Source organism: Helianthus annuus, chromosome 13 (assembly GCF_002127325.2).
Source record: "Helianthus annuus cultivar XRQ/B chromosome 13, HanXRQr2.0-SUNRISE, whole genome shotgun sequence".
NCBI classification, from domain to species: domain Eukaryota; kingdom Viridiplantae; phylum Streptophyta; class Magnoliopsida; order Asterales; family Asteraceae; genus Helianthus; species Helianthus annuus.
Genome location: NC_035445.2, coordinates 79909717 through 79934391, shown reverse-complemented (window position 1 = coordinate 79934391; position 24675 = coordinate 79909717). Strand labels below are relative to the sequence as shown.

Below are 24675 nucleotides of genomic sequence, written 5' to 3'. Positions count from 1 at the left end.
ACCACCGCCTACGACAACAACAAAACATCGACGAAGAAAACGACGTCGTTTCAATCGACGACGATGACGTAGAAGACGAAGACGCCGTTTCCGACGACTCCACCACCGACGAGGTCACAATCGACGTCGCCCGCAGTCTTCCAACCGTAACTCGCCGCCACTCCTACTACCGCAACCACCACAACCGCCTCAATTGTACGGTCAGATGCAATTGTTGAACCGAAAAAACTGTTAGATGATTCCAAACGGTTATTTCAACGGTTATGGACCGATGAGGATGAAATTGAGCTGTTACAAGGGTTTTTGGAGTATATGACACAGCGAGGGGCAAATTCATCACATCATCATGATATGACGGCGTTTTATGACCAGATTAGAGGTAAATTGCAGTTAGAGTTTAATAAGAATCAGTTAGTTGAGAAGCTATGGAGGTTGAAGAAGAAATATAGGAATGTTTTAGCTAAAACTAGTGGTGGTAAAGAGTATGTTTAAAAGTCCTCATGATCAAGTTATTTTTGATCTGGGTTATAAGATTTGGAATGAACCGGTAGCCGTTTCGGTCCCGGTTATGGCTGATGGTGGTGGATTTGATGATGAAGAGCCTCAAAACCCTGGTTAAAATGCAACTGATTTGGGGGTTTTTATCAAGTATAAATGGGTTGTAAGGGGTGAGTCCACGTAGGCACGCCATGTCACAACTCATTTGCCACGTAGGACTAAAAACCTAACTGGGTTAGTGATTATTTAACGAAGGGGTGACACTGCCACCTAAATGTCGAGTAGAGAGTGGTGGGAGCCAATTTGAAAGTTGGGTGTGGTATTGGCCAATTTTGCATAGTTTAGGGTGATACAGTCCATTTCCCCCTTAAAAAAGCATAGACACCGAGGTGTTATAATATGTGACGCCATGTGGGAGGCGAAACAACGGTAAAGGGCTTGTCGCCTAGCAATATCAAGGTGTGTAAAAAGGTGTTCTCACCAACTGGTTGAGGGTTCCAGTCCATATGCATAGATTTAGAAGTAGGTTTATAGGGTATCTGAGTTAACCGGTTAATATTACAATTTCAAGTACTGTAGCAAGGAAGTGCAGCTAGTTATTTGTTTTAACTGTGATTTTAAAATAAATGCAATTTTTTTCTTCTTTAAACTACATTATTCTATGATTTTTCTTATAGCTATAAATTGATAAGCCAATTGAGGAATCTCCATTTAACCACAATGTCCAAAATAGTGTGTTTTTTTTTTTTTTTTTTTTTTTTTTTTTTTTTTTTTTTTTTTTTTTTTTGTAGTGGATGCATAAAACAAGATATAAAAAACAAAAGGTCTATACTCCTATAATAAAAAACACACAAGACAGTAGCAAAATATATGGGGTATAATTGTTCTATTATATTTTGCACTTGCCTGAAAGTTTATATGTAAAAGATAACAATAAGTTCCTATTAAGCCATACTATGATCACCTGGTGTTAATGGCATCAAACAATACATATAAGTTTTTATCAATTGTAAGACGAAATATATAGGAATTCAATTCTTGCAGATCAACAGCAAACTGCAACATGACTACCTGCAGGCAGAGGAACAAGAAAACAAATTATAGTTAGAGTTAAATGTCATTTTAGTCCCTGTGGTTTGGCCCATTTTGCCAGTTTAGTCCAAAGGTTTCATCGTTGCAATTTTAGTCCACTGAGTTAACTTCATCCATTTTTTCTGTTAACGAGAAGGGCAATTCGGTCATTTTATATGGCCGAATTTCCCTTCTAGTTAACAAAATTACATATAAAATGACCAAATTGCCCTTCTTGTTAACAGAAAAAATGGATGAAGTTAACCCAGTGGACTAAAATGGCAACGGTGAAACCTTTTTGGACCCACAAGCGAAAAATAAAACCTTTGAACTAAACTAGCAAAATGGCTCAAACCACAGGGATTAAAATGACATTTAACTCTTATAGTAATTATTTATTAATCACTATACTATAGTATGCTAACTTATTATATTATGACATCTTCTATAAAATATGTAACTTCGATAACTACTACATTTTCTTGCAAAAATCACCTTAAGTACATGTTATATAACTGGTGACAAAATTACAACGGTAAATAAAAAGGGTGCAGAATATGGAGATAAAGGGTGCTAAGTAATAAATCAAACAATTATCGTCTATATACTCTAAAAAATCAAATAAAAAAAGATTTTATCAGAGATTGGAGTCTAACATTAATCAGTTCGCGAATATAAATTATGGGTTAATGAGGGAATTTTAGGCCTAACCGATTACATGACAATCTATGCCTGTAATACCTGACCTCTCATACCAACCAATATTGTCTGTTTTGCCTACGAAGAGCTCACGTGTTAGTTTTTGGTTGCGAGGGTGTAGACTTCCCACGAGGTCACCCATCATCAAATTACTCATTACCCGAACACGCTTAACTGTGAAGTTCTCCTCTCATCCACGGAAAACGTGCCAAGACACGTTGATGATATGCGAGGCGCGTCACTCTTATGAACCTAACATCTCTCCTATCTACAACCGATATGGGATTTGCCTAGGGTGTTAGATGACCAATCGTGGTGTTTGTTCATCTTAGGTATGCATAGATACAGAGCCAACCTACAATAAGTGGTAGCCGCATACTGCTAAAAAAATTTATGCGTGTTTGAGGGTGTTTTTGGAAGATTTGATCATAGAACATCAAGAGGTATTGTAGGAACAATGAGAGTTTATCTGAATATGCAAACCCCTAATGGCATATTCATCCCATAGACGACATTTGCCGATTCTATTTCAACTATTTTAAACATTTAATGTTGTTAAATTGATGATAGATTCTTGTTCAACTTTAGAGATAATATGTATAAAGACAATTACACTCCTCAGATCCTACCTTAGCTTTGCTATTGGTGTGGGGCAGAGGTAGAGGTGTACAAATCGGTTAATCGGTTTTTAAAAAACCGGTTAAAAAAAAAACCGGTTTTTTTCACCCAAAATAAAAACCGGTTTTTTTAATAACCGGTTCGGTTAATAACCGGTTTTTGAGGTCCAAAACAATAACCGGTATAACCGGTTGGGACCGGTTTTTCCCAAAAAAACCGGTTTTTTTCCGGTTTTAACCGGTTTTTTAATAACCGGTTCGGTTAATAACCGGTTTTTGAAATCAAGAATAGTAACCGGTATAAAAACCGGCGGTTAAAAAAAACCGGTTAAAAAAAAACCGGTTATAAAAAAAACCGGTTAAAAAAAAAACCAGTTTCGGTTTTTTTTCCGGTTTCGATTCTAAAACCAGTTTTTTTGTACACCTCTAGGCAGAGGTAAGGCTGTCTACATCTTATCCTCCTCCTCCTCCTCGGACCCTACCTTAACTTTGCTATTGATGGGATTTACTGAGTATGATGATGATGCATAAAGACAATTACACAAAACTAATGTAGCATAAACAACCAAAGATAAAATCAATCACTTACCAAATTCAATCCTCCAATCACTCCGACCGCTTATACGACGAATGCCTTCGCGCAGCTCTCGCATTATCATACTCAAACTTCAACAAATTCGGTATATGCGACGTATCCTTAACATAAAACAATCTACCAAAGAAACTCTCTTCGATCACCGGAAACAACCCCCGTAACAAATTATTAACCACCCAAAACCACACCCCACCAAGAAAAACCCCAAGACCCGCACCCGCAAACACCTGAGCAACCGTATGATACCCCAAATAAACCCGAGAATACATCGTCAACACCGCCAAGGGCCACACAACAAAAGCCACAAGAAGCATCTGTTTTCTAAACAAAACCCCCATCTTTTTGTAAGTGAGTAAAGTGAAATAAGTAGCGAAAAAGAACATGTACTGCGAGTGACTTGAGGGCCACCCGTGTGAATCGCAACTCTCAAGCAAGATGCAGGTTTCGGGCCGGGCTTGTTGTACGGAAGTTTTGATAACTTCGTTGATGAATTGGGAAATGGTTAGGCCTAAAGCGAAGAACATACCTTGGAGCTCACGGCGGAAGAGGAAGTGGGAGACGAAACCACCGAGGCTGATGAACACTGGGACTAGTGAGATCCATGCGAGAAAGTGGCCGAATTGGTCGCCTTTGTGGTAGCGAACGTGGGTTAGGGTTACGGCTCTCAGTTGGTTTGACATTGATTGAGGTGAAGAAGATGGTGGAATTGGGTAGGAAAGGGGTTGATTGTTGATGCGATCAAGATCTGTGTATGAGGGTTTTGTGGCGAATTTTCTTCACCATAAATCAAGGCATGTTGTGTTGTTAACGTTGATCTACTTTTGTAATTTTTTTTTTGTTTTTTTTTTTTTTTTTTTTGAAATATCGGATTTTAATAAACTCAACTCGCCCTTGGCCGCCAAAAGTCTCAACTTTAAAGATAACCACTGTCAGTCATAACTTTTAACAGCCTCCAATGGACCCTAACTAACAGAACCCTAACGCCGTTAGTCTCCGGAAAAGCGTTTTTTGGCCGAAAAACTCATTTTTGGCCAGGAAACTCAACATTTTCGTCCCGAACCTCTTTGTAACCTTATTATGAACCTTTGGGAACCTTTTTTCTTTCTAGTAAAAGCATCAATTATTAAAGTCTCCGGAAAACTCCTTTTTCGCCGGAAAACTTCTTTTTTCGCCAAAAACTCAAATTTTTGGCCGGAAAACTCAACATTTTCCTCCCAAACCTCTTTGTAACCTTAGATCGGACCTTTAGAAATCTTTTTCTGGACAAAAGCGGTTTTCCGGCGATCGGAGATTAATGGCGTTAGAGTTCTGTTAGTTAGGATCCATTGGTGGCCAATATGTCAATAGTTGGGACTGCCAGTGGTTATTTTTTAAGTTGGGACTGTTGCCGGCCAACGGCGAATAGTTGGGATTATTAAAATCCAATATATTCCTTTTTTTATCGAAAAATTTGGATTATCGACGGATCACTGGTGTATCATCGTGTCATTAGTAAAATTGCCGATCATATCCATCTCCACTATGCTATGATGCGTATACACCAATTCAGAAGGAAAGCCCAATAAATTTCGAAAAACCCCTTTTATAAGAATCAATCCCAAAATCTAGTGGTCTCCTTAAACCTTATCCTACCCTAAAGATGAAAAAAGCCATAATGCTAAATCTAATAGATTGTTGAACGATGCTTAAAGAATCTTCTATGATTACATAAAGGTATGTTTTTCTAAGATGAGATTTGTTTTTTTAGTGTTTTAAAGTTTAAACTAGATAGAAACAAGTATTTTAAAGGAAAGACAGGACTGAGGGAGTTTAGAAACTTTATTTATTGATTTTTAACTAGTAGATTTTTCATCCGCGCGTTGCGGCAGAGACCTAATGTCTGCAAAATGCGTGTCGGTAACGGTAAGCAAATACATCAAAACATAAATAAAAATGACGTGGTACCGATAGTCACTTCGTCCTAAAAAGGCGATTTAAATAATTTAATATATAATAATAGGACTCACACGTCCTACACGTTGGAAATTCGGTTGTTTTCAGTTTAGTTATTACGGTTCTAACACGTTAAAATATAGATGAGCTCGATACCGGTAACGGCACCGAAAGTACCGATCTGGAAAATCATCGAAATTAGGTACCGGCACCGAAAATGTTCGATACCATACAGTATGGTATTTGAAGGTAAAAATCAGTAAATACAAGTATGGTGCTAGACCGGTGTCGAACAGAAAGTAACGATTCTGAAAACGCCAAAAGGTGGGTACCAAATTGGTACCGAAAATGATTGGTATAGTAAATTTGGTACCAATACGATACCGGTTTGATTACAGGATTTGATATGATTTGCTCATCAATAATCTAAACATCCAAGTTAATTTTACATGCTACAATTCATTCATTATAGAAAAAGACAAAAAAAAATAATAATAAGTTGTGTATATAAAACCTCATTCAAACGAAATACAGTTTATTTATAATGTGTATGAAAAGTAAACTAAACGGTGCAATACTTGCTACGTTGGTACATGATTTGATGAGCTCGGTACCAACCGGTACCGAAAATACCGTTACCAAAAATACCGTCACCGAAAATCCCCAAAAGTGGGTACCGGTACCGAATATACCTGGTACGGTAGGGTTCGGTACAAGTCAGTACTGGTACAGTACCGGTATTTGAGGGTAAAACCGGTGAATACTGGTACCGAATCGATACCGAAAATGTCAAAAGTCGATACCATTCGGTACCGAAAATATACCCGGTTTGGTAAATTTGATACCAGTACTGGTACCCGATACCATTTGCTCATCCCCTTGATGATGTTACTATTCATTGGGTTGTGTATGAAAAGTAATATAAACGGTGCAATTACTTGCGTTGCTACGTTGCTATAGGATTTGATGAGCTCGGTACCAACCGGTATCGAAAATACCGTTATCCCCAAAAGTGGGTAACAGTACCGAATATACCTGGCACAGTACGGTTCGGTACCGGTCGGTACTGGTACGGTACCAGTATTTGAGGGTAAAACCCGGTGCCAAAGCAATAACAAAAATGTCAAAAGGCGGTACCGAAAATATACCCGTTTTTGGTACATTTGATACCAATACTGGTACCAAATACCATTTGCTCTTCCCCTTGATGATGTTCTTGTTCATTGTGTTGTAATTTTAATATATAGGTAATGTCCTCATTAGCTAATTTAGTGACCCCACATCCCACCCTCTCCTCATAATCCTCATATAGGAATTCAGAAGATTAAATAAATAAATAAAAACTTATATTTAGCTACTGTTCATTCCTGGATGATTAATATATAGGACAATTTGTGTAAATTGATGGATCTAGTATTATATACTTGTAGTTTCTTATTTTTATAACCGGTGTTTATTACAGTTTTTCGATCGAGTCCTAGCCAATGGGACATGGGTTATCATTATTAAAAACTTAGAAATGTAAGATTAAATATATTATGTTTAATATTTAATCTATAGCCATCTTAATCATTTACATTATAGAGATCAAAATATATTAGAACCTATTATTAATTAGTTGGTAATTGTTGATGGACCATATTACCCTTAGTAACTAATTAGGTTTCCTCCTGGGTGCTTATATAAGGAGAATAAGGTGGAGGTTTAAGGGTTACTCAGTTTCACAATTCACACCCCATTAGATCATAACATCATTAGTTTCGGCCTCCTCTCCAAGCCGATATCCCTTTTCGGTTTTCTTAGCACCATCATCAGTTAGCATCCTAAGGAGGAACCGAATCAAGATGACAGGCATGTCGAACTCTCTCACAGGATTCTCCTCTGCACTATCTGCGGTGACAGGTATGATTATATTGTTTTCCTTCATGAACAAACAGAACTGAACCAACATGTGGTATCAGAGCATATGTTGATTAGTCAGTTCTGTTTTCGTATCCATAATTCTGGGATTGAAACTTGGAAAACGGAATTTTTTGAAACCGTATGAACTTGACAGCCGGTTTCGAGTCATAAGAATCGACTCGAAATCATGATTTTCGATGAAAGGATTAATTGTTTGTTCACCGAATTAACTGGATCATGTTTTAACCGAAATCTGTTTAGTAAAATTATTAAAAATTCAGGTTTCGGGTTCCAGAATTTTATTTTTTATGATTAGGGTTCATCATGTTTATGTGAAAATTCGAATATTCTGTTATGTTTTGGAATATGATTTGGATTATTAAGTGTTTTTCCTGATTTTGATCTAATTTTGTCCTCTAAAAATTTTTAGAAAACTGTTAAAAGATAAAGAGATTTAAATTTCGAAATCTGTTAACAAAATTAGATCAGCTTAAACAGGAAAGGATATCTTTTAATCCCTTAGATTTCGAATTTTCGGTTATGATATCACAATTACAGCTGTTAACGAGGTTGCTACTCGCAACCATGAGGTTGCTACTCGCAACCACGAGGTTGCTACTCGAGACCACGAGGTTGCTACTCGCAACCATAACGTCATTAGTCGCAATCATGAGGTTGCTACTCGCAACCAGAATGTCATCACTCGCAACCATGAGGTTACGACTCGCAACCATAACGTGATTAGTCGAAACCGTAGTTGCGACTCGCAACCATAACGTGACTAGTCGAAACCGTAGTTGCGACTCGCAACCATAACGTCATTAGTCGAAACCGTGGTTGCGACTCGCAATCTCATCATTTTAAGCTGCTTGCGGATCCGATAACGTCATTAGTTCGATCCGCGCTAACGGGTGGTTTGCTATTAAATGAATGGTTTTGTAATTTACTTAGTTAATTAATCAGAATCAGATAATGTTTTACAAAACCAGAAATAGCTTAACTTGAATGAGCTTTTGATATATCATTTCTGGCCAAAGCTGACTTGATACATCTACTTATCATTCAAGTATTACGAAAGCTATGCTAAGTGTGCATCATAAGCATGAATGTTTTAATATCTGGCCAAAGCTGATTTAATTCTTTCATAGATGGCATACTTAGCAAGTGCATAACTAAAGTGATTGTTTCAATTTCTGGCCAAAGCTGATTTGTTACAACCACTTTGCACATATGCTTAAATGATTACACTTCTGGCCAAAGCTGTTTTGTTTTCGTTTAAGTAGAATTTTTTAGTTAAGTCTATTATTTTGATGTTAGTAATAGACATTATCACAGCTTCATTATGTAAAATGGTCATTATTTTGCCTGCCTTAGTTTAACGTGCCCATAGATCACATTAGTTTTCTTCCTTAGTATCATAACTTGCTCATCTTATTTCCACTATCAGCACCCAACTGCGGGATTCCACCTTTGACTGGTGATAACTTTGCTGCATGGAAGGATGCTCTCATGCTTACTCTCGGATTGCTTGATTTCGATTATGCTCTAAGAGAGAAAAAGCCAGCGGACCTTACCACTCAAAGTACTGCTGCTGAGCAGTTAACTCATGAAAAGTGGACTAGGTGTAACCGCATGTCTCTCATGTTTATGAAGCAATCCATAAGCAATGCAATCAGGGGAGCTATTCCTGATTCTGAAGATGCTAAAACCTACTTGGAACATGTGGAGGCTCAGTTCAAAGGGACGTCTAAGGCGCACGCTAGTACTCTTATTCTCAAGCTTGTGACAACTAAGTATGATGGGAGGAGCGGCATTCGCGAGCACATCATGATGATGAACGACATGGCCAATAAGCTGAAGGGGCTGGAAATGGAAATCAGTGATGGTTTCCTTGTTCATTTCATCATTACTTCGCTTCCTTCTTCTTTTGAAGCATTCAAGATCAACTACAACACTCAGAAGGAAAAATGGACGATGAGTGAGCTGGTCGCCATGTGCGTACAGGAGGAGGAGCGTATGAGGATGGATCGCCATACTGATGTTGCCAATTTCACTACCTCCAATCCTAAGAAAAGGAAGCACAATTATCAGAGGAAGGATGCTTCTAAAGTCCATAAGTCTAATCCTAACACTAATGCAAGTGCACCTTCCAGCTCTAAGAACTCCTTAGGCAGTATCCGCTGCAAGTTCTGTAAAAAGACAGGACACATGCAGAAGGAATGCCCTGACTTTAAGGAGTGGCTGGCTAAGAAAGGTAACGATTATTTTATGATACTTGAGTCCTATAATTTAAGTGTTCCTGCTAATTCTTGGTGGTTTGATTCTGGTTCTATGGTTCATGTTACCAATTCTACTCAGGGATTCCTTTCAATCCGGAAGCTGGAAAGAAACCAAAGAACGCTTAAGGTTGGGGATGATCGAGAATTAGAAGTGAAGGCCATTGGAACATTACAATTAGTTATGAAAACTGGTTTATGTATTAAACTTTATGATACCTTATATGTTCCTGAGGTAACTCGGAACCTTGTATCAGGACCAAAGTTAGACATGGACGGTTTTATTGTTTCCCATGGTCATCGCCAACTCTCTATCCATTATGATTCTGTTCTTTATGGTACTGGTGTTCTGGATGGAGGTCTCTATAGATTAGAACTAGATGATGGCTTTTCCAAATCTTTGTTGTCATATAACATTAATGAATCACTCACAAAGATGGAAGAGAAACGAGACTTAGAGACTTCATCCATGTTGTGGCATCAGCGTTTAGGCCACATTTCAAAAGAGCGATTAAATCGTCTCGTGAAGGATGAAGTCTTACCTCCTCTCGATTTCTCTGACTTTGGAACATGTGTCAAATGTCTTAAAGGTAAAATGACATTAGCGAATAAGAAAGGTGCCACTAGGAGTTCTAATTTATTAGAACTCATTCACACTGACATTAGTGGTCCCTACCAAATCGCTGGCATAACAGGACATACTTCATTTATCACTTTTATTGACGATTATTCTCGTTACATGTACTTGTATCTTATTAAGGAGAAATCTGAATCTCTAACAACTTTTAAAGATTATAAGGCTGAAGTTGAAAAGCAATTAGATCGTCAGATTAAAGTTGTGAGATCAGATAGAGGCGGTGAGTATTATGGAAGACATACTGATGTGGGTCAAGCTCCTGGTCCATTTTATGAGTTTTGTAAGGGCCAGGGGATTGTGAACCAATACACCATGCCTGGTACACCTCAGCAGAACGGTGTCGCTGAAAGAAGAAACCGTACCCTTATGAACATGGTGCGCAGTATGTTAGCCAACACTAACTTACCATTATTCCTCTGGACTGAAGCGTTAAAAGCAGCTGTTCATATACTCAATAGAGTTCCTTCTAAGTCTGTCCCTAAAACTCCTTATGAACTTTGGACAGGAAGGAAACCGAGTCTTAAATATATGAAAGTATGGGGCTGCATTGCTGAAGCAAAACTTTACAATCCTTTCCTAAGGAAACTTGATCCTAAGACAGTTACCTGTTTCTTTATCGGGTACCCTGAGAACTCTAAGGGTTATCGTTTCTATTGTCCTTCCCATGTCACCCGTATTGTTGAAACCAAGCGTGCCGCGTTCCTGGAGAATTTCAAGGTCAGTGGGAGCAGTACCAACCCTTACGAAGAATTGCAAGAAGTACAAGACGCGGGGGGGAGAGACTCGTCGCTTACCATTACTCCGATTACTCCTCTTGTACCCAATGCAATTATTACACCTGAAGCTACTGCACCAACTGAAAATTTACCTCTACAATCAGAACCAATTATACCTCATGACGAAGGCACATCAAACGCTCAAAACCAAGACAACGCTGAACCCGATAATCTACTCAGGAGGTCATCCAGGCAAAGAAGGCCTCCTAATTGGGATGATTATGTTACCTACCTGACTGAAATGGATCCCGGAAAGCTCAATGATCCTATCTCTTACAATGAAGCCATTAGCAGTGATCAGTCTTCTGAATGGAATAAAGCAATGATTGATGAGCTTGATTCCATGAAGAAAAATGACGTTTGGGATTTGGTAGAATTACCCAACGGAGTCAAACCCGTAGGATGCAAATGGGTGTTCAAAACAAAACTGGATCCGAATGGTAACGTTGAACGCTACAAAGCGAGATTGGTTGCAAAGGGCTACACTCAGAAAGAGGGAATTGATTATCAAGAGACGTTTTCACCTGTCTCTCGTAAAGATTCATTAAGGATCGTCATGGCCCTAGTAGCTCATTTCGATTTAGAGCTGCATCAGATGGACGTTAAAACCGCTTTCCTTAACGGAGATTTGGACGAAGATGTTTACATGAAGCAGCCTGAAGGCTTTGAGCCTGAAGGTCAGGAGCATCTAGTCTGTAAGCTGAAGAAATCCATTTACGGGTTAAAACAAGCATCACGTCAGTGGTACCTCAAGTTTGATGAAGTCATGAAGAAGCAAGGTTTTATGAAGAATCAAGTGGATCAATGCACCTACCTCAAGATGAGTGGGAGCAACTTTACTATACTTGTCCTTTACGTTGACGACATTCTATTGGCAAGTAATAGTTTAGACATGTTGCATGAGTCGAAGCGTTTACTCTCGCATAATTTCGACATGAAGGATCTCGGAGATGCATCTTACGTCATTGGCATCGAAATTCACCGAGATAGAAACAAAGGGATCTTAGGATTGTCCCAAAGGGCCTACATAGATCGTGTCCTTACACGATATAACATGCAACAGTGCAAACCCTCCATCGCTCCAGTAGTTAAGGGAGATGTTTTCGGTTCGTTTCAGTGTCCGACAACAGAGGTTGAGAAGGAGCAAATGAGCCAGATACCTTATGCATCAGTAGTCGGGAGCTTGATGTATGCTCAAGTCTGTACTCGTCCAGATATCGCTTATATTGCTGGAATGCTAGGCCGTTATCAGACTAATCCTGGCCTAGATCACTGGAAAGCAGCTAAGAAGGTACTTCGATATCTGCAAGGGACGAAAAACTATAAGCTGACTTATAGAAGAAGTGATCATTTAGAAGTGGTGGGCTATTCTGATTCTGACTTTGCCAAATGCAAAGATGACAAGAAATCCACTTCGGGCTATATCTTTATGTTAGCAGGCGGCCCTATCTCTTGGAAGAGTCATAAACAACAGTTGACCACAACTTCCACAATGATGGCAGAGTACATTGCTGTCTATAACGCAACCTGTCATGGAATGTTGATTAGAAATCTGGTCACTGGACTCAAAATAGTTAATTCCATTTCTAGACCATTGAAGCTTTACTGTGATAATTCAGCTGCCGTTAGTTTCTCGAACAGTAACAGTTCGACTGGAGCTGGTTTATATCTCGATACGAAATATCTATTTGTACGTGAACGAGTTGAGGAAAATAATCTTTGTATCGAGTATATTAGTACTAAGGATATGCTTGCGGATCCGATGACTAAAGGTCTCCCTCCTAAGGTTTACGAAGAACATGTTCGGAATATGGGATTATGTAAAGACCTTATTTGAGCATATTGTACTAGCTTATGTTTTATGTTTAATGAAATTTCCTCAAGTTTGATTTTGTATGTCTGTTAGAATATGTTCAACCGGTATAATGGCATATAGACAAATAAAAAGTTACAAATCAAACAAAGGGCTTACGCGTATTTTGATCATAACGACTAGGTTTTAAATTAAGGCTATAGTATGATTAATGGGGGTCCTGAGTCGCATAATGATTCAACGGCTGTATTTCTCTGCTATAGTACTTGTTTAAGGCTAAAATGAGTGTTAACTCCTGATCAGGCTTAGCTAATACTCATAGTAAATGATTACTCGGCTAAGTGGGAGAATGTAAGATTAAATATATTATGTTTAATATTTAATCTATAGCCATCTTAATCATTTACATTATAGAGATCAAAATATATTAGAACCTATTATTAATTAGTTGGTAATTGTTGATGGACCATATTACCCTTAGTAACTAATTAGGTTTCCTCCTGGGTGCTTATATAAGGAGAATAAGGTGGAGGTTTAAGGGTTACTCAGTTTCACAATTCACACCCCATTAGATCATAACATCATTAGTTTCGGCCTCCTCTCCAAGCCGATATCCCTTTTCGGTTTTCTTAGCACCATCATCAGTTAGCATCCTAAGGAGGAACCGAATCAAGATGACAGGCATGTCGAACTCTCTCACAGGATTCTCCTCTGCACTATCTGCGGTGACAGGTATGATTATATTGTTTTCCTTCATGAACAAACAGAACTGAACCAACAAGAAATCAATAAGTGATACACTGTTGTTTTGAAGCAATAACTAAAAATTTCTTAAAGGCACATTAATAACATGATTAGATTTTGATTAGGTCTCAAAATCATATGATGGAGGAAAGTAGTATAGATTGAGTTGCTAGTAGTATTTCTTTTGATAAAAGGTACGATATGTTGTATCGAAGTAGGAAGGGCGTCGAGTTACAAAATAGAATGTGTAGGAATCCGTTTGTGTAAAATAAATAAAAAATTCCTTTATTAACTTGAATTACAAGAACTAATCAGAAACAAAAATAAATACAATACAATACAATTACAACTGAAAAATGGAAAAACAAGATCAGAAAACTCGAACAGACGAAACTGTTTTTGGCTGAGGATCGTGTTAGACACGGGTCCCTTAAAACAAATTTCGTGTCTCCTAGGAGAACACGTTTGTTTACAGGATACAACAGCCGCAAGCAGTTGCACTGCCGGTCTTGACTCCAACCCGAAGGTGTACCTTGATTGCTTGAGAGAAGAAGACAAAAACAGAGAAGATTGTAAGTTGTTGTGTTTCGGTGTCTTTGGTTTGCAATAGGATGCTCCTATTTATAGTTGTAGGTCTTGAAAAAACTGAAAAATGAATTAAATGGGTGAATTAAACTACATTAAACGTCTTTAATGCCCTTTAATTCGTCACTTAATTCTCAGTCAAACGCATTAACTTCGTCAGTTTCAAATGCTGAATTTAACTGCACTGGCATTAACTGCAGTAAGAAGCTTCTGCGCGCGCGCGTAAGACACACTGGTGCGCGCGTGCAGGTCTGCACGCTCATGCGCGGTGCGTCCATTTGGCTCACTGCCATGCGCGCGTGCGCCTCAGTCCCATGCGCACCTGCGCGCGTGCGCCACGTCACCTGGTAGCCTCTACGAGCACGCCACACAGTCGCGCCGTTTTGGCTCACTTAGGTGTGTCGCGCACGTCACCTCAGTGCCCATGCCATGTGTACTCGTGCGCGCATGCGCATGACTGCCACGTCATGCGCCACATCACCTACCACTTGGTCCTTGCAACCCTTGTGCTCGACCACGCGCACGCGGTCAAAAATACAAAGGCGGCTCGCAGCGATGCATTGCGCCTCATCGCCCACGCCACGCATGCAAAGTGCGCCATCAAAGCGCCACATTGCCCACGCCGCGCGCGTGTGCGAGTTAGGGTACGGAGCCCTTAACGAGTATACTAGTGAGTGCTTTCATGAAATAATAAGTATGGAGAGTTCCTACTTAAATACCCCTTTAAGTTTCATCTCTCATCCGATGTGGGACAAGGTGCCACTTTCCCACATTTTCAGCATTCAAGTTTCAAACACCAAACTTTGAGCGATATCTCATTCATCTTAGCTCCGTTTTGGACGTGGTTTAGTTCGTTGCGAAACTCTTCCGACATAGAACACAAACCCACAAATAAATATATAAAACCCGCTCATTTTATTATATTTATTTCTAGTTCAAAATAGGAAAAAATCATTTTCCTATATTTGTGAAAAATGCTATTTTCACAATTTTCCAACAGAATGTAATAGTGCAGTTATTGAGAAACTTGTTGACGAGTTTGGAATTTATTCATAAACAAATGTTTAGTAGTTGGTGGAAGCGAGAAGTGGGTTCCTATCATGTGCGATGTTTAAAGCTTTTAGTCTTGCGGGTTCAGGAATGGGTAATAGATGTTATGCGCGGATCTTCTTTTTTGGATTGTTTTCATGGGTTTTCGTTTATCTACTTCCTTTGTATGTGTTGTTAGCTGGTATGTTATAGGTTGTTCATAGTTTTATTCTCACTATTAAAATTATTTTGTTTCCTAGAGACTCCAAACTAGTTGCTTGCTAGTTGGTTTATTACAAAATTTAGCTGTTCAAACAAAAAATCACATAATTAGAATTAGCTCTTCTTTCCTCTCAAGGAGCATGAGCGAAAAAGAATGGTACCAAATCTATTAGTTGGATAGGTTCTAAAGTCGGGCTCGACTAAAGCTTACATGAGGGGGCATACAACTATCAGTTTAGAAAGCTAGTAACTCTGATCTAGGATAGGAAGGGAAGCCCTCAGTCTCACTTTACGCCACGCCCAGTGGCGAAGCTTCAGATTTCCTACCAGGGAGTTGAAAACGTATATACCCAAAAATTTCTATACGAAAACTACACTCTCCACTACTGAGCGAAAAGTTCGGAGGGTCGACCGCCCCCACTATGCTGCGCCCCTGGCCACGCCACCTCCCCTTTCGTCGTAAGGCTTGGAACTAGACCAGGGGGTCCATACGAACAAGTCCCTTAGATTTCGCACATAGGAGATCGACACACAGTCCCAAAGATATGAGGAAAGATCTTGATTGATCACCCTATGAAACCCACTTTAATAACATGATTACTTGTCTGCTTGTGTATATCCGGTGTTATGTTAGTTTGGTTTTATATTTATAGAGTGTTTGTAATTTTTTTAGAATGCTAAATCGCTTAACACTTACACTCCTCTAATTATACTTATATTTCTACATTGATGTCTACCATTAGACTCGAACCATCTTCAACCACATAGGAACGGACACACTTTACCCATTTTGATACCGGTAGACTAAAAACCCTTTAGCTAGAGTTTTTGTAAATTCTAATAATTTAAGTGATAAAATATAAATCTACGAAACTTGTAAAGATTTTCAAATTTGTTACTACAATGATTTTATAATTTGTAACCACTTGATAATTAAATGTCACGAACTAGCATTTTGTTAGACAATTATTTCTCACATGGATATTTTTTGTAAAATTGAATTCCTATTTTTTCATCAATTGATTTTTTTATAAAGTAATAATATAACAACATATATCCAAATAATTTAAACTCACACATCAACATCATATACACTTATATAGTCACATGTCATACCACCTACTCCCTTCCCAACATCGTCACATGTATCTATCTATTTGAGGCTTATTTCACACCTCATCAATGTGGAATCATTTCAAAGTGGTTCAAATTCTATTTGAGGCTTATTTCACACCCACCAATCTGGAATCATTTCATAGTGGTTCAATTTAACTTTGTATGCACTTGGTTGAAAATCCGGTGAAAATATGTTTTTTTTTTTTCTACCAACACTCGACACAAATAATTATATTTATATATGAGTTATATGATTAATAGTTTATGGCTTTGCGTTCTCCTTATTGACAACTTAAGAAAAGTTAGGAGCGTCCAAAATGTAGAGTGGTTTATAAGTAATAAGTCAATATGTTTGGTAATTTCCTTTAGTTGTATTTTACTCCAACTCATATGCCCAGGAAAGAGACAACCTTTTCTTTACCCCATAACACTTGGATGTGGAGGGGCGACTTGCTTCGAGTCGTGGGAAGTTTAGCAATAATAATATTATATAAATTGGAATTAATATTGCAAATACATGACTTAGTGGAGTATAAAAGGGCCTTAGGAAGTCTAGTTAGTTGTTAGACTCAAATGCCACTTGGTTAGACTCATAATCTAGTTAAATATTCGATAGAAAACATACCAAACTGTCCAAAGGCATTGTGGAAACATGTTCACATTCAAATAAGAATTTGTGTCATCTCAAAGATAATATTATAAGGTTATTGTCTTACAAGTTGACAAGAGGCAAGAATGTCTTATGAGTCGATAAAACGTCAAAACAATTTATCTCAATATTATGGAGAGAGAAGTGGGGTCAATTCAAAAGAATCATTTAGGTGGCTCAATTCATAAGAGCTACCGTAGAACTAGGCTAGTGTCCATGACCAACACAAAACATTGACAATAAATAAAACGTTTACATAAGTTGAACGTAGCATAAACAATGAAAGATAAAATCACTCGCCAAGTTTGGCTTTTGAATCAATCTATACGCTTATAAGGCGCATGCCTTCGTGCAGCTCGAGCATTATCATACTCAAATTTCAACGAATTAGGTATATGTGATGTATCCTTAACATAAAACCATCTACCAAAGAAACTCTCCTCGATCACCGGAAAAAGCTCTATGAGCAAAGAATTAACCACCCAAAACCACAACCCACCGAGAAAAACCCCAAGACCGGCACCAGCAAAAACCTGAGCAACCGTATGGTACCCCAAATAAACCCGAGAATACATTGTAAGCAATGCTAGTGGCCAAACAACAAGACCTACAAGCAACATTTGCTTTCTAAACATAATTCCCATTTTCTTGTAAGTCAACAAAGTTAAATAGGTTGCGAAAAAGAACATGTATTGCGAATGATTCGAAGGCCAACCATGTGAATCGCACATTTCAAGCATGATGCAAGTTTCTGGGCGGGCTTGTTGGACAGATGCTTTGATCACCTCATTTATGAAATTGGAAATCAATATCCCTAGAGCGAAAAACATACCTTGAAGCTCACGACGAAAGAGGAAGTGGGAAACAAAACCACCTAGGCCAATGAACACCGGAACTAATGAAACCCATGCAAGAAAATGGCCTAATTGATCTCCTTTGAAGTAACGAACATGGGTTAGCGTTATAGCTCTTAGTTGATTCGACATTGATCTAAGTGAGACTAATCGAATTGGTGGTTTTGATTGAAGCCTCAAAGGGGCTTCTTGGACTCAAAAGATGGTATATTTGAGTTGTGATATCTTGACCATAACTAAAGGCATGCTACAAAATAAATTAATGGTATTAAATTGTGTTTAGGCCTTAAAAATTGTCAACTATGGATTGTTCCTAAAAAAGGTCAAAATAATGTGACACCAAATAAAATTTCTGTTAACTAAAAGTTACTAATTCTATTTGCATAAATGTAGTAGATTATTGCTGGCAAGATACACGGAATTTTTAATACAACCTATTAAGTTATTAAAAAAATTAATTATAGTATATAATAAAATTATATTTTACTTTCAATCCAAGAAACATATAACTTTTCACTGGCTATAAAGTCTATATAACAAGTAAACTCATATTACTACAATAATTATAATTATAATTATAATTATAATTATAGGGTAGGGATCCTGTACATTAATTCAGAAGTTTGAGAAGTGTGAGAAATGTATTATAACACTATATATATAACACCATATAAACACCGTATAACACTATGTAACACTATATAACAAATATAACACTATACATCTATCATAGACATGCTATCAGACAAAATATAGTGTTATATTTGTTATATAGTGTTATATAGTGTTACATAGTGTTATATGGTGTTACATAATGTTATACGGTGTTTATATAGTGTTATATAGTGTTATATATAGTGTTATAATACACTTCTCACACTTCTGGATTAATGTAGAGGATCCTCTATCTATAATTATAAATATATACTAAAACACAACTTCGAGCTACACTGCGCCAAAGGGTGTTTTAGGTATTTTCAAGTATTTAAAGAAAAATAACATCCACACCCTCTCATCGTATTTTTACATGTCCTTTCCATCTTTATTTTCCAGCATCGCCTGCACGCGACCAAATAAGTGAGCAGCCTTGTTATCTTTGTCTTTGCACAACAATCGATGATACACGCCTACGAAGTCTTCGGCCCACGCCCTGTTCCAATGCTCCTCGCTGACGGGCCCTCGATTCTCGGAGATTAGATCTTTGTATGTGTGTGTTGTACACCATCAGTAATTTTGACTGTCTTACTTACACTACACCATCAGTTTTTTGTCTTTCAGTAAAAAATATTACTTTTTTTACATAATGCAGACACTACAATCCATGCAACGTTCAGCATGTACAATTTCTTTCTCGATATGTCGCCACTTTAAAATGTCACCCTTCACTTGCGTCACATATTTGAGGTAATCCGTGTATCATCCGATCAGTGGGCGAATCTAGGCCAAAGTTTCAGAGATAACATTAAAAAAATTCTATCGTTCTTTATACAATGTAAATGGAAAAAAAAAACACGATAATAAAAAGCTCGAAAACGGGTGCAAACGACAAACGAGCTTGAACCCAAGCCGAGCTTGAGCCTAAGCCAACGAGCTTGATCCGGCATGTGGCGGATCTAGACAAATAACGGCTCGCAAGCTACTCGAGATCGGCTCGAGAAAAAGCTCGAAACAAGCTGGGCCTTATCAAGCCCGAGCCGTGTTGGATCAGTTCTGTGTAAACATTATGGAAAACATGAAAACATACCTGTCACCGCAGACAGTGCAGTGGAGAATCCAGTGAGAGAAGACGACATGGAGTTCGACATCTTTGTCAAGGTGATCTGGTTCCTCCTTAGGGTGCTAACTGATGATGGGGACTTAGAAAACCGAAAAGGGTATCGGTTAGGAGAGGAGGTCGAAATTATGATGTTATGGCTAATGGGGTGTGTGTAATTGTGTAACTGAGTAACCCCTTAACCTCCACATAATTCTCCTTATATAAGCACCCAGGAGGAAACCTAATTAGTTAATAAGTGTAATATGGTCCATCAACAATTACCAACTAATTATTTAATAGGTTATAATATATTTTGATCTATATTATGTAAATGATTATAATGGCTATAGATTAAATATTAATATTTAATATATTTAATCTTACATTCTCCCACTTAGCCGAGTAATCATTTACTATGAGTATTAGATAAGCCTGATCAGGAGTTAACACTCATTTTAGCCCTAAACAAGTACTATAGCAGAAAAATACAGCCGTTGAATCATTATGCGACTCAGGACCCTCATTAATCATACTATAGCCTTAATTTAAAACCTAATCGTCATGATCAAGATACGCGTAAGCCCTTTGTTTGACTTGGAACTTTATTTGTCTATATGCCATTATACCGGTTGAACATATTCTAACAGACATACAAAATCAAACTGAGGAAATTTCATTAATCATAAACATAAGCTAGTACAATATGCTCAAATAAGGTCTTTACTAAATCCCATATTCCGAACATGTTCTTCATAAACCTTAGGAGGGAGACCTTTAGTCATCGGATCCGCAAGCATATCCTTAGTACTAATATACTCGATACAAAGATTATTTTCCTCAACTCGTTCACGTACAAATAGATATTTTGTATCAAGATATAAACCAGCTCCAGTCGAACTGTTACTATTCGAGAAACTAACGGCAGCTGAATTATCATAGTAAAGCTTCAATGGTCTAGAAATGGAATTAACAGTTTTGAGTCCAGTGACCAGATTTCTAAGCAACATTCCATGACAGGTTGCGTTATAAACAACAATGTACTCTGCCATCATTGTGGAAGTTGTGGTCAACTGTTGTTTATGACTCTTCCAAGAGATAGGCCCGCCTGCTAACATAAAGATATAGCCCGAAGTGGATTTCTTGTCATCTTTGCATTTGGCAAAGTCAGAATCAGAATAGCCCACCACTTCTAAATGATTACTTCTTCTATAAGTCAGTTTATAGTCTTTCGTCCCTTGCAGATATCGAAGTACCTTCTTAGCTGCTTTCCGGTGATCTAAGCCAGGATTAGTCTGATAACGGCCTAGCATTCCAGCAATGTAAGCGATATCTGGGCGAGTACAGACTTGAGCATACATCAAGCTCCCGACTACTGACGCGTAAGGTATCTAGTTCATTTGCTCCTTCTCAACCTCTGTTGTCGGACACTGGAATGAACCGAAAACATCTCCTTTAACTACTGGAGCGACGGAGGGTTTGCACTGTTGCATGTTGTAATGTGTAAGGACACGATCTATGTAAGCCCTTTGGGACAATCCTAAGATCCCTTTGTGTCTATCTCGGTGAATTTCGATGCCAATGACGTAAGAAGCATCTCCGAGATCCTTCATGTCGAAGTTATGCGAGAGTAACCGCTTCGACTCATGCAACATATCTAAACTATTACTTGCCAATAGAATATCATCTACGTAAAGGACAAGTATAGTAAAGTTGCTCCCACTCATCTTGAGGTAGGTGCATGGATCCACTTGATTCTTCATAAAACCTTGCCTCTTCATGACTTCATCAAACTTGAGATACCACTGACGTGATGCTTGTTTTAACCCGTAAATGGATTTCTTCAACTTACAGACTAAATGCTCCTGACCCTCATGTTTAAAGCCTTCAGGTTGTTTCATGTAAACATCTTCGTCCAAATCTCCGTTAAGGAAAGCGGTTTTAACGTCCATCTGATGCAACTCTAAATCGAAATGAGCTACTAGGGCCATGACGATCCTTAATGAATCTTTACGAGAGACAGGTGAAAACGTCTCTTGATAATCAATTCCCTCTTTCTGAGTGTAGCCCTTTGCAACCAATCTCGCTTTGTAGCGTTCAATATTCCCATTCGGATCCAGTTTTGTTTTGAACACCCATTTGCATCATACGGGTTTGATTCCGTTGGGTAATTCTACCAAATCCCAAACGTCATTTTTCTTCATGGATTCAAGCTCATCAATCATTGCTTTATTCCATTCAGAAGACTGATCACTGTTAATGGCTTCATTGTAAGAGATAGGATCATTGAGCTTTCCGGGATCCATTTCAGTCAGGTAGGTAACATAATCATCCCAATTATAGGCCTTCTTTGCCTAGATGACCTCCTGAGTGGGTTATCGGGTTCAGGGTTGTCAGCGTTGTCTTGGTTTTGAGCGTTTGATGTACCTTCGTCATGAGGTATAATGGGTTCTGATTGTAGAGGTGAATTTGGAGTTGGTGCAGTAGCTTCAGGTGCAGTAGTTGCATTGGGTACAAGAGGAGTAATCGGAGTAATGGTAAGCGACGAGTCTCTCCCCCCCGCGTCTTGTACTTCTTGCAATTCTTCGTAAGGGTTGGTACTGCTCCCACTGACCTTGAAATCCTCCAGGAACGCGGCACGCTTGGTTTCAACAATACGGGTGACATGGGAAGGACAATAGAAACGATAACTGATGTGCGTTAAGTGTAATATAATTCAGATGTATATTTAAGCCCTTTTTACACTTTTAGCCAAGTTTTAAATTTATAAAACACGATATTTACTAACACTAAACACACATATGGGCAAGTGCACCCATCGTGGACGTAGTATAGTGTTGGTAAGATACCGAGGTCGTCCAAGGACACAAGAGCTTTTAGTACCAGTTTATCCTCAACGTCTAACCAAATCAAAATGTTAGAAAAGATTTTTAAACTAATAAAATAAAAACTAACTAAATGCTGAAAATAAAATAAAAATAAAGACAGATAGACAAGATGAATCACTTGGATCCGACTCGTGTATTAGTATAACCTTTGATTATTTTCGCACTTTTGCACTTGTTTAAGAGATTTATTGTAGTAGGCCCCTCTTTTGAAGGCGGCGTTACCCTCAACCCAGTAGTTTGAGTCAGCAAGGATACAATCCTAAAGGGTCGGATTATTGAAAGATAATGAATTAAGTTATTAATGCAAATTATGGTAGGCCACTCTTTTGGAGGTGACGTTACCCTCGACTAAGTAGTCTGAGTCAGCAGGGATACAGTCCTAAATAGCCGGGTTATAGTATTAATAGTAGTTAACTTATGAGGGGGTCAAAGAGTTTGGATCCCCGCCATCCAATACCTATGGGCATTGAAGGAGATCCTACTAAATTTGACCCAGGTCCCTTGCAGGACCTCTAAACGCTGAACAAGGGCAAGACCCTTACCAAACCATTCCCTTAACCCCCGACCAGGTAGCCAACATACCTCCATATAGACCGTGGAGATATGAATGGTGAAAATCTTTTATTTTATATAGACAGTAAAATAATGCCAAGACACCACGGGCAAACGATAAGGAAAGATCACCTTCAACATAAGCAACTAGTTATTAAAGTCATTAATACAAAACCACATAAAAAGTGCAAAAGATTGAAAATAAAAAGTACTATACTAAACACTTGTCTTCACCAAGTGATGTAAGAGACTTAGGCAAACATGGCCTTGATTATCAAGAACTCTTACGATCAATCTTGGATCCCGAGACGACTCACACACACTCTGATGGACAATGGATGATGGTGGTGGATGATGGTGTTGTGATGGTGGTGGGTGGTGGATGAAGTGTGAGAGAGGTGGTGTGCCAAGGGATGAGTTGCAATGAAACCAAGCACTCCTATTTATAGGCTGAACAGAAGGCTGGGCACGGCCCCGTGTCCCCTGGACACGGCCCCGTGCCTGTCTGACACTCTCTCTCTTCATTAATTGTAATTCGCAATTACAATTAATGCGCCTGCTGTACTTTCGCCACGCCCCCGTGTTCACTGGGCACGGCCCCGCGGTGGGCAATAGAAGCTTCTATAGGTTTGTCTTTTCTGCTGCTTCTTGGGCACGGCCCCGTGCTGGCTGAGCACGGGGCGTATTCAGTCTTCTGCCTTCTCTATTTTGCTTGGGAGGATGCTGTTGAGGGGTCGGGCAATCCACTTATGTTCCTTTTCTTGTATTTATGTTAGATTTAGCAGTCTTTTTGCTTCTTTTGTGAATTTGAGCTCATTTAATCCTGAAAATACAAAAGGAAGACAAAAACACTCTTTTTCCAACATTAGTACTTAAAAAGGGTTAGTTTTATGCCTCATTTGATGTAATTTATATGTTGCATTTTACACACATCAAATACCCCCACACTTGAATTTTTACTTGTCCTCAAGCAAAACTCTTTAATACGTGGCTTACACTCCCAAATGGAATGGGTAGAAGAGAAGTTTTTGGCTTGTCATAGAGTGTCGGGAATCCAAGATCTTTTTGGTTTTATTTTTATTTATTTACAATCCTATTCGTTATGATTTATTTAGAATGTTTCATAGGAGAAATTACTTATTTGGGCATAGCATTCCTTTTTAAAATTCCATTTATATACAAGTTCACATACCTCACGGGAGAAATCACTCACACTCGGCCGAAGGTGTATTTTTAGTGAATCACTCGAGAGCGGCGTGGAACTTATCCCTACCATAGGCTTGCCAAGCAATCAATCCTCCTCCTTTTTAACTTGTTACCTTTGTAAATATCAAAAGGACTTTTTAGGTAAAGGCTTGGGCTAAAGGTGGGTAGTTGGGTTAGTGGTTAGTAGAAAAGGGCGAAAAGCGTAAAAAAACGTCGGTTTTTGTAAAACATTTTGTTTTAGTGACTTTTTAATGAAGTATT

General features: G+C 38.5%; 2 protein-coding genes across 2 annotated transcripts; both read right to left on the bottom strand.

The window, feature by feature from the left end:
• Positions 1–1356: 1356 nt before the first annotated feature.
• LOC110898291 (lipid phosphate phosphatase gamma) lies at positions 1357–4291 on the bottom strand. The gene is made up of 2 exons (XM_022145052.2): positions 3475–4291; positions 1357–1569 (listed from the first exon to the last, which is right to left on the bottom strand). Exon 1 carries the CDS (start codon positions 4158–4160, stop codon positions 3492–3494), a length of 669 nt encoding a protein of 222 aa, XP_022000744.1. The 5' UTR covers positions 4161–4291; the 3' UTR covers positions 1357–1569; positions 3475–3491.
• A 13087-nt stretch (positions 4292–17378) lies between these two features.
• Positions 17379–18209, bottom strand: LOC110898290 (lipid phosphate phosphatase gamma). Its single transcript, XM_022145051.2, has one exon. It carries the CDS (start codon positions 18145–18147, stop codon positions 17479–17481), a length of 669 nt encoding a protein of 222 aa, XP_022000743.1. The 5' UTR covers positions 18148–18209; the 3' UTR covers positions 17379–17478.
• Positions 18210–24675: the final 6466 nt, after the last annotated feature.

Bases quoted from the DNA above. Each gene is read 5' to 3' on its own strand.
- LOC110898291 (XM_022145052.2), bottom strand. From the start codon at position 4,160: ATGTCAAACCAACTGAGAGCCGTAACCCTAACCCACGTTCGCTACCAC.
- LOC110898290 (XM_022145051.2), bottom strand. From the start codon at position 18,147: ATGTCGAATCAACTAAGAGCTATAACGCTAACCCATGTTCGTTACTTC.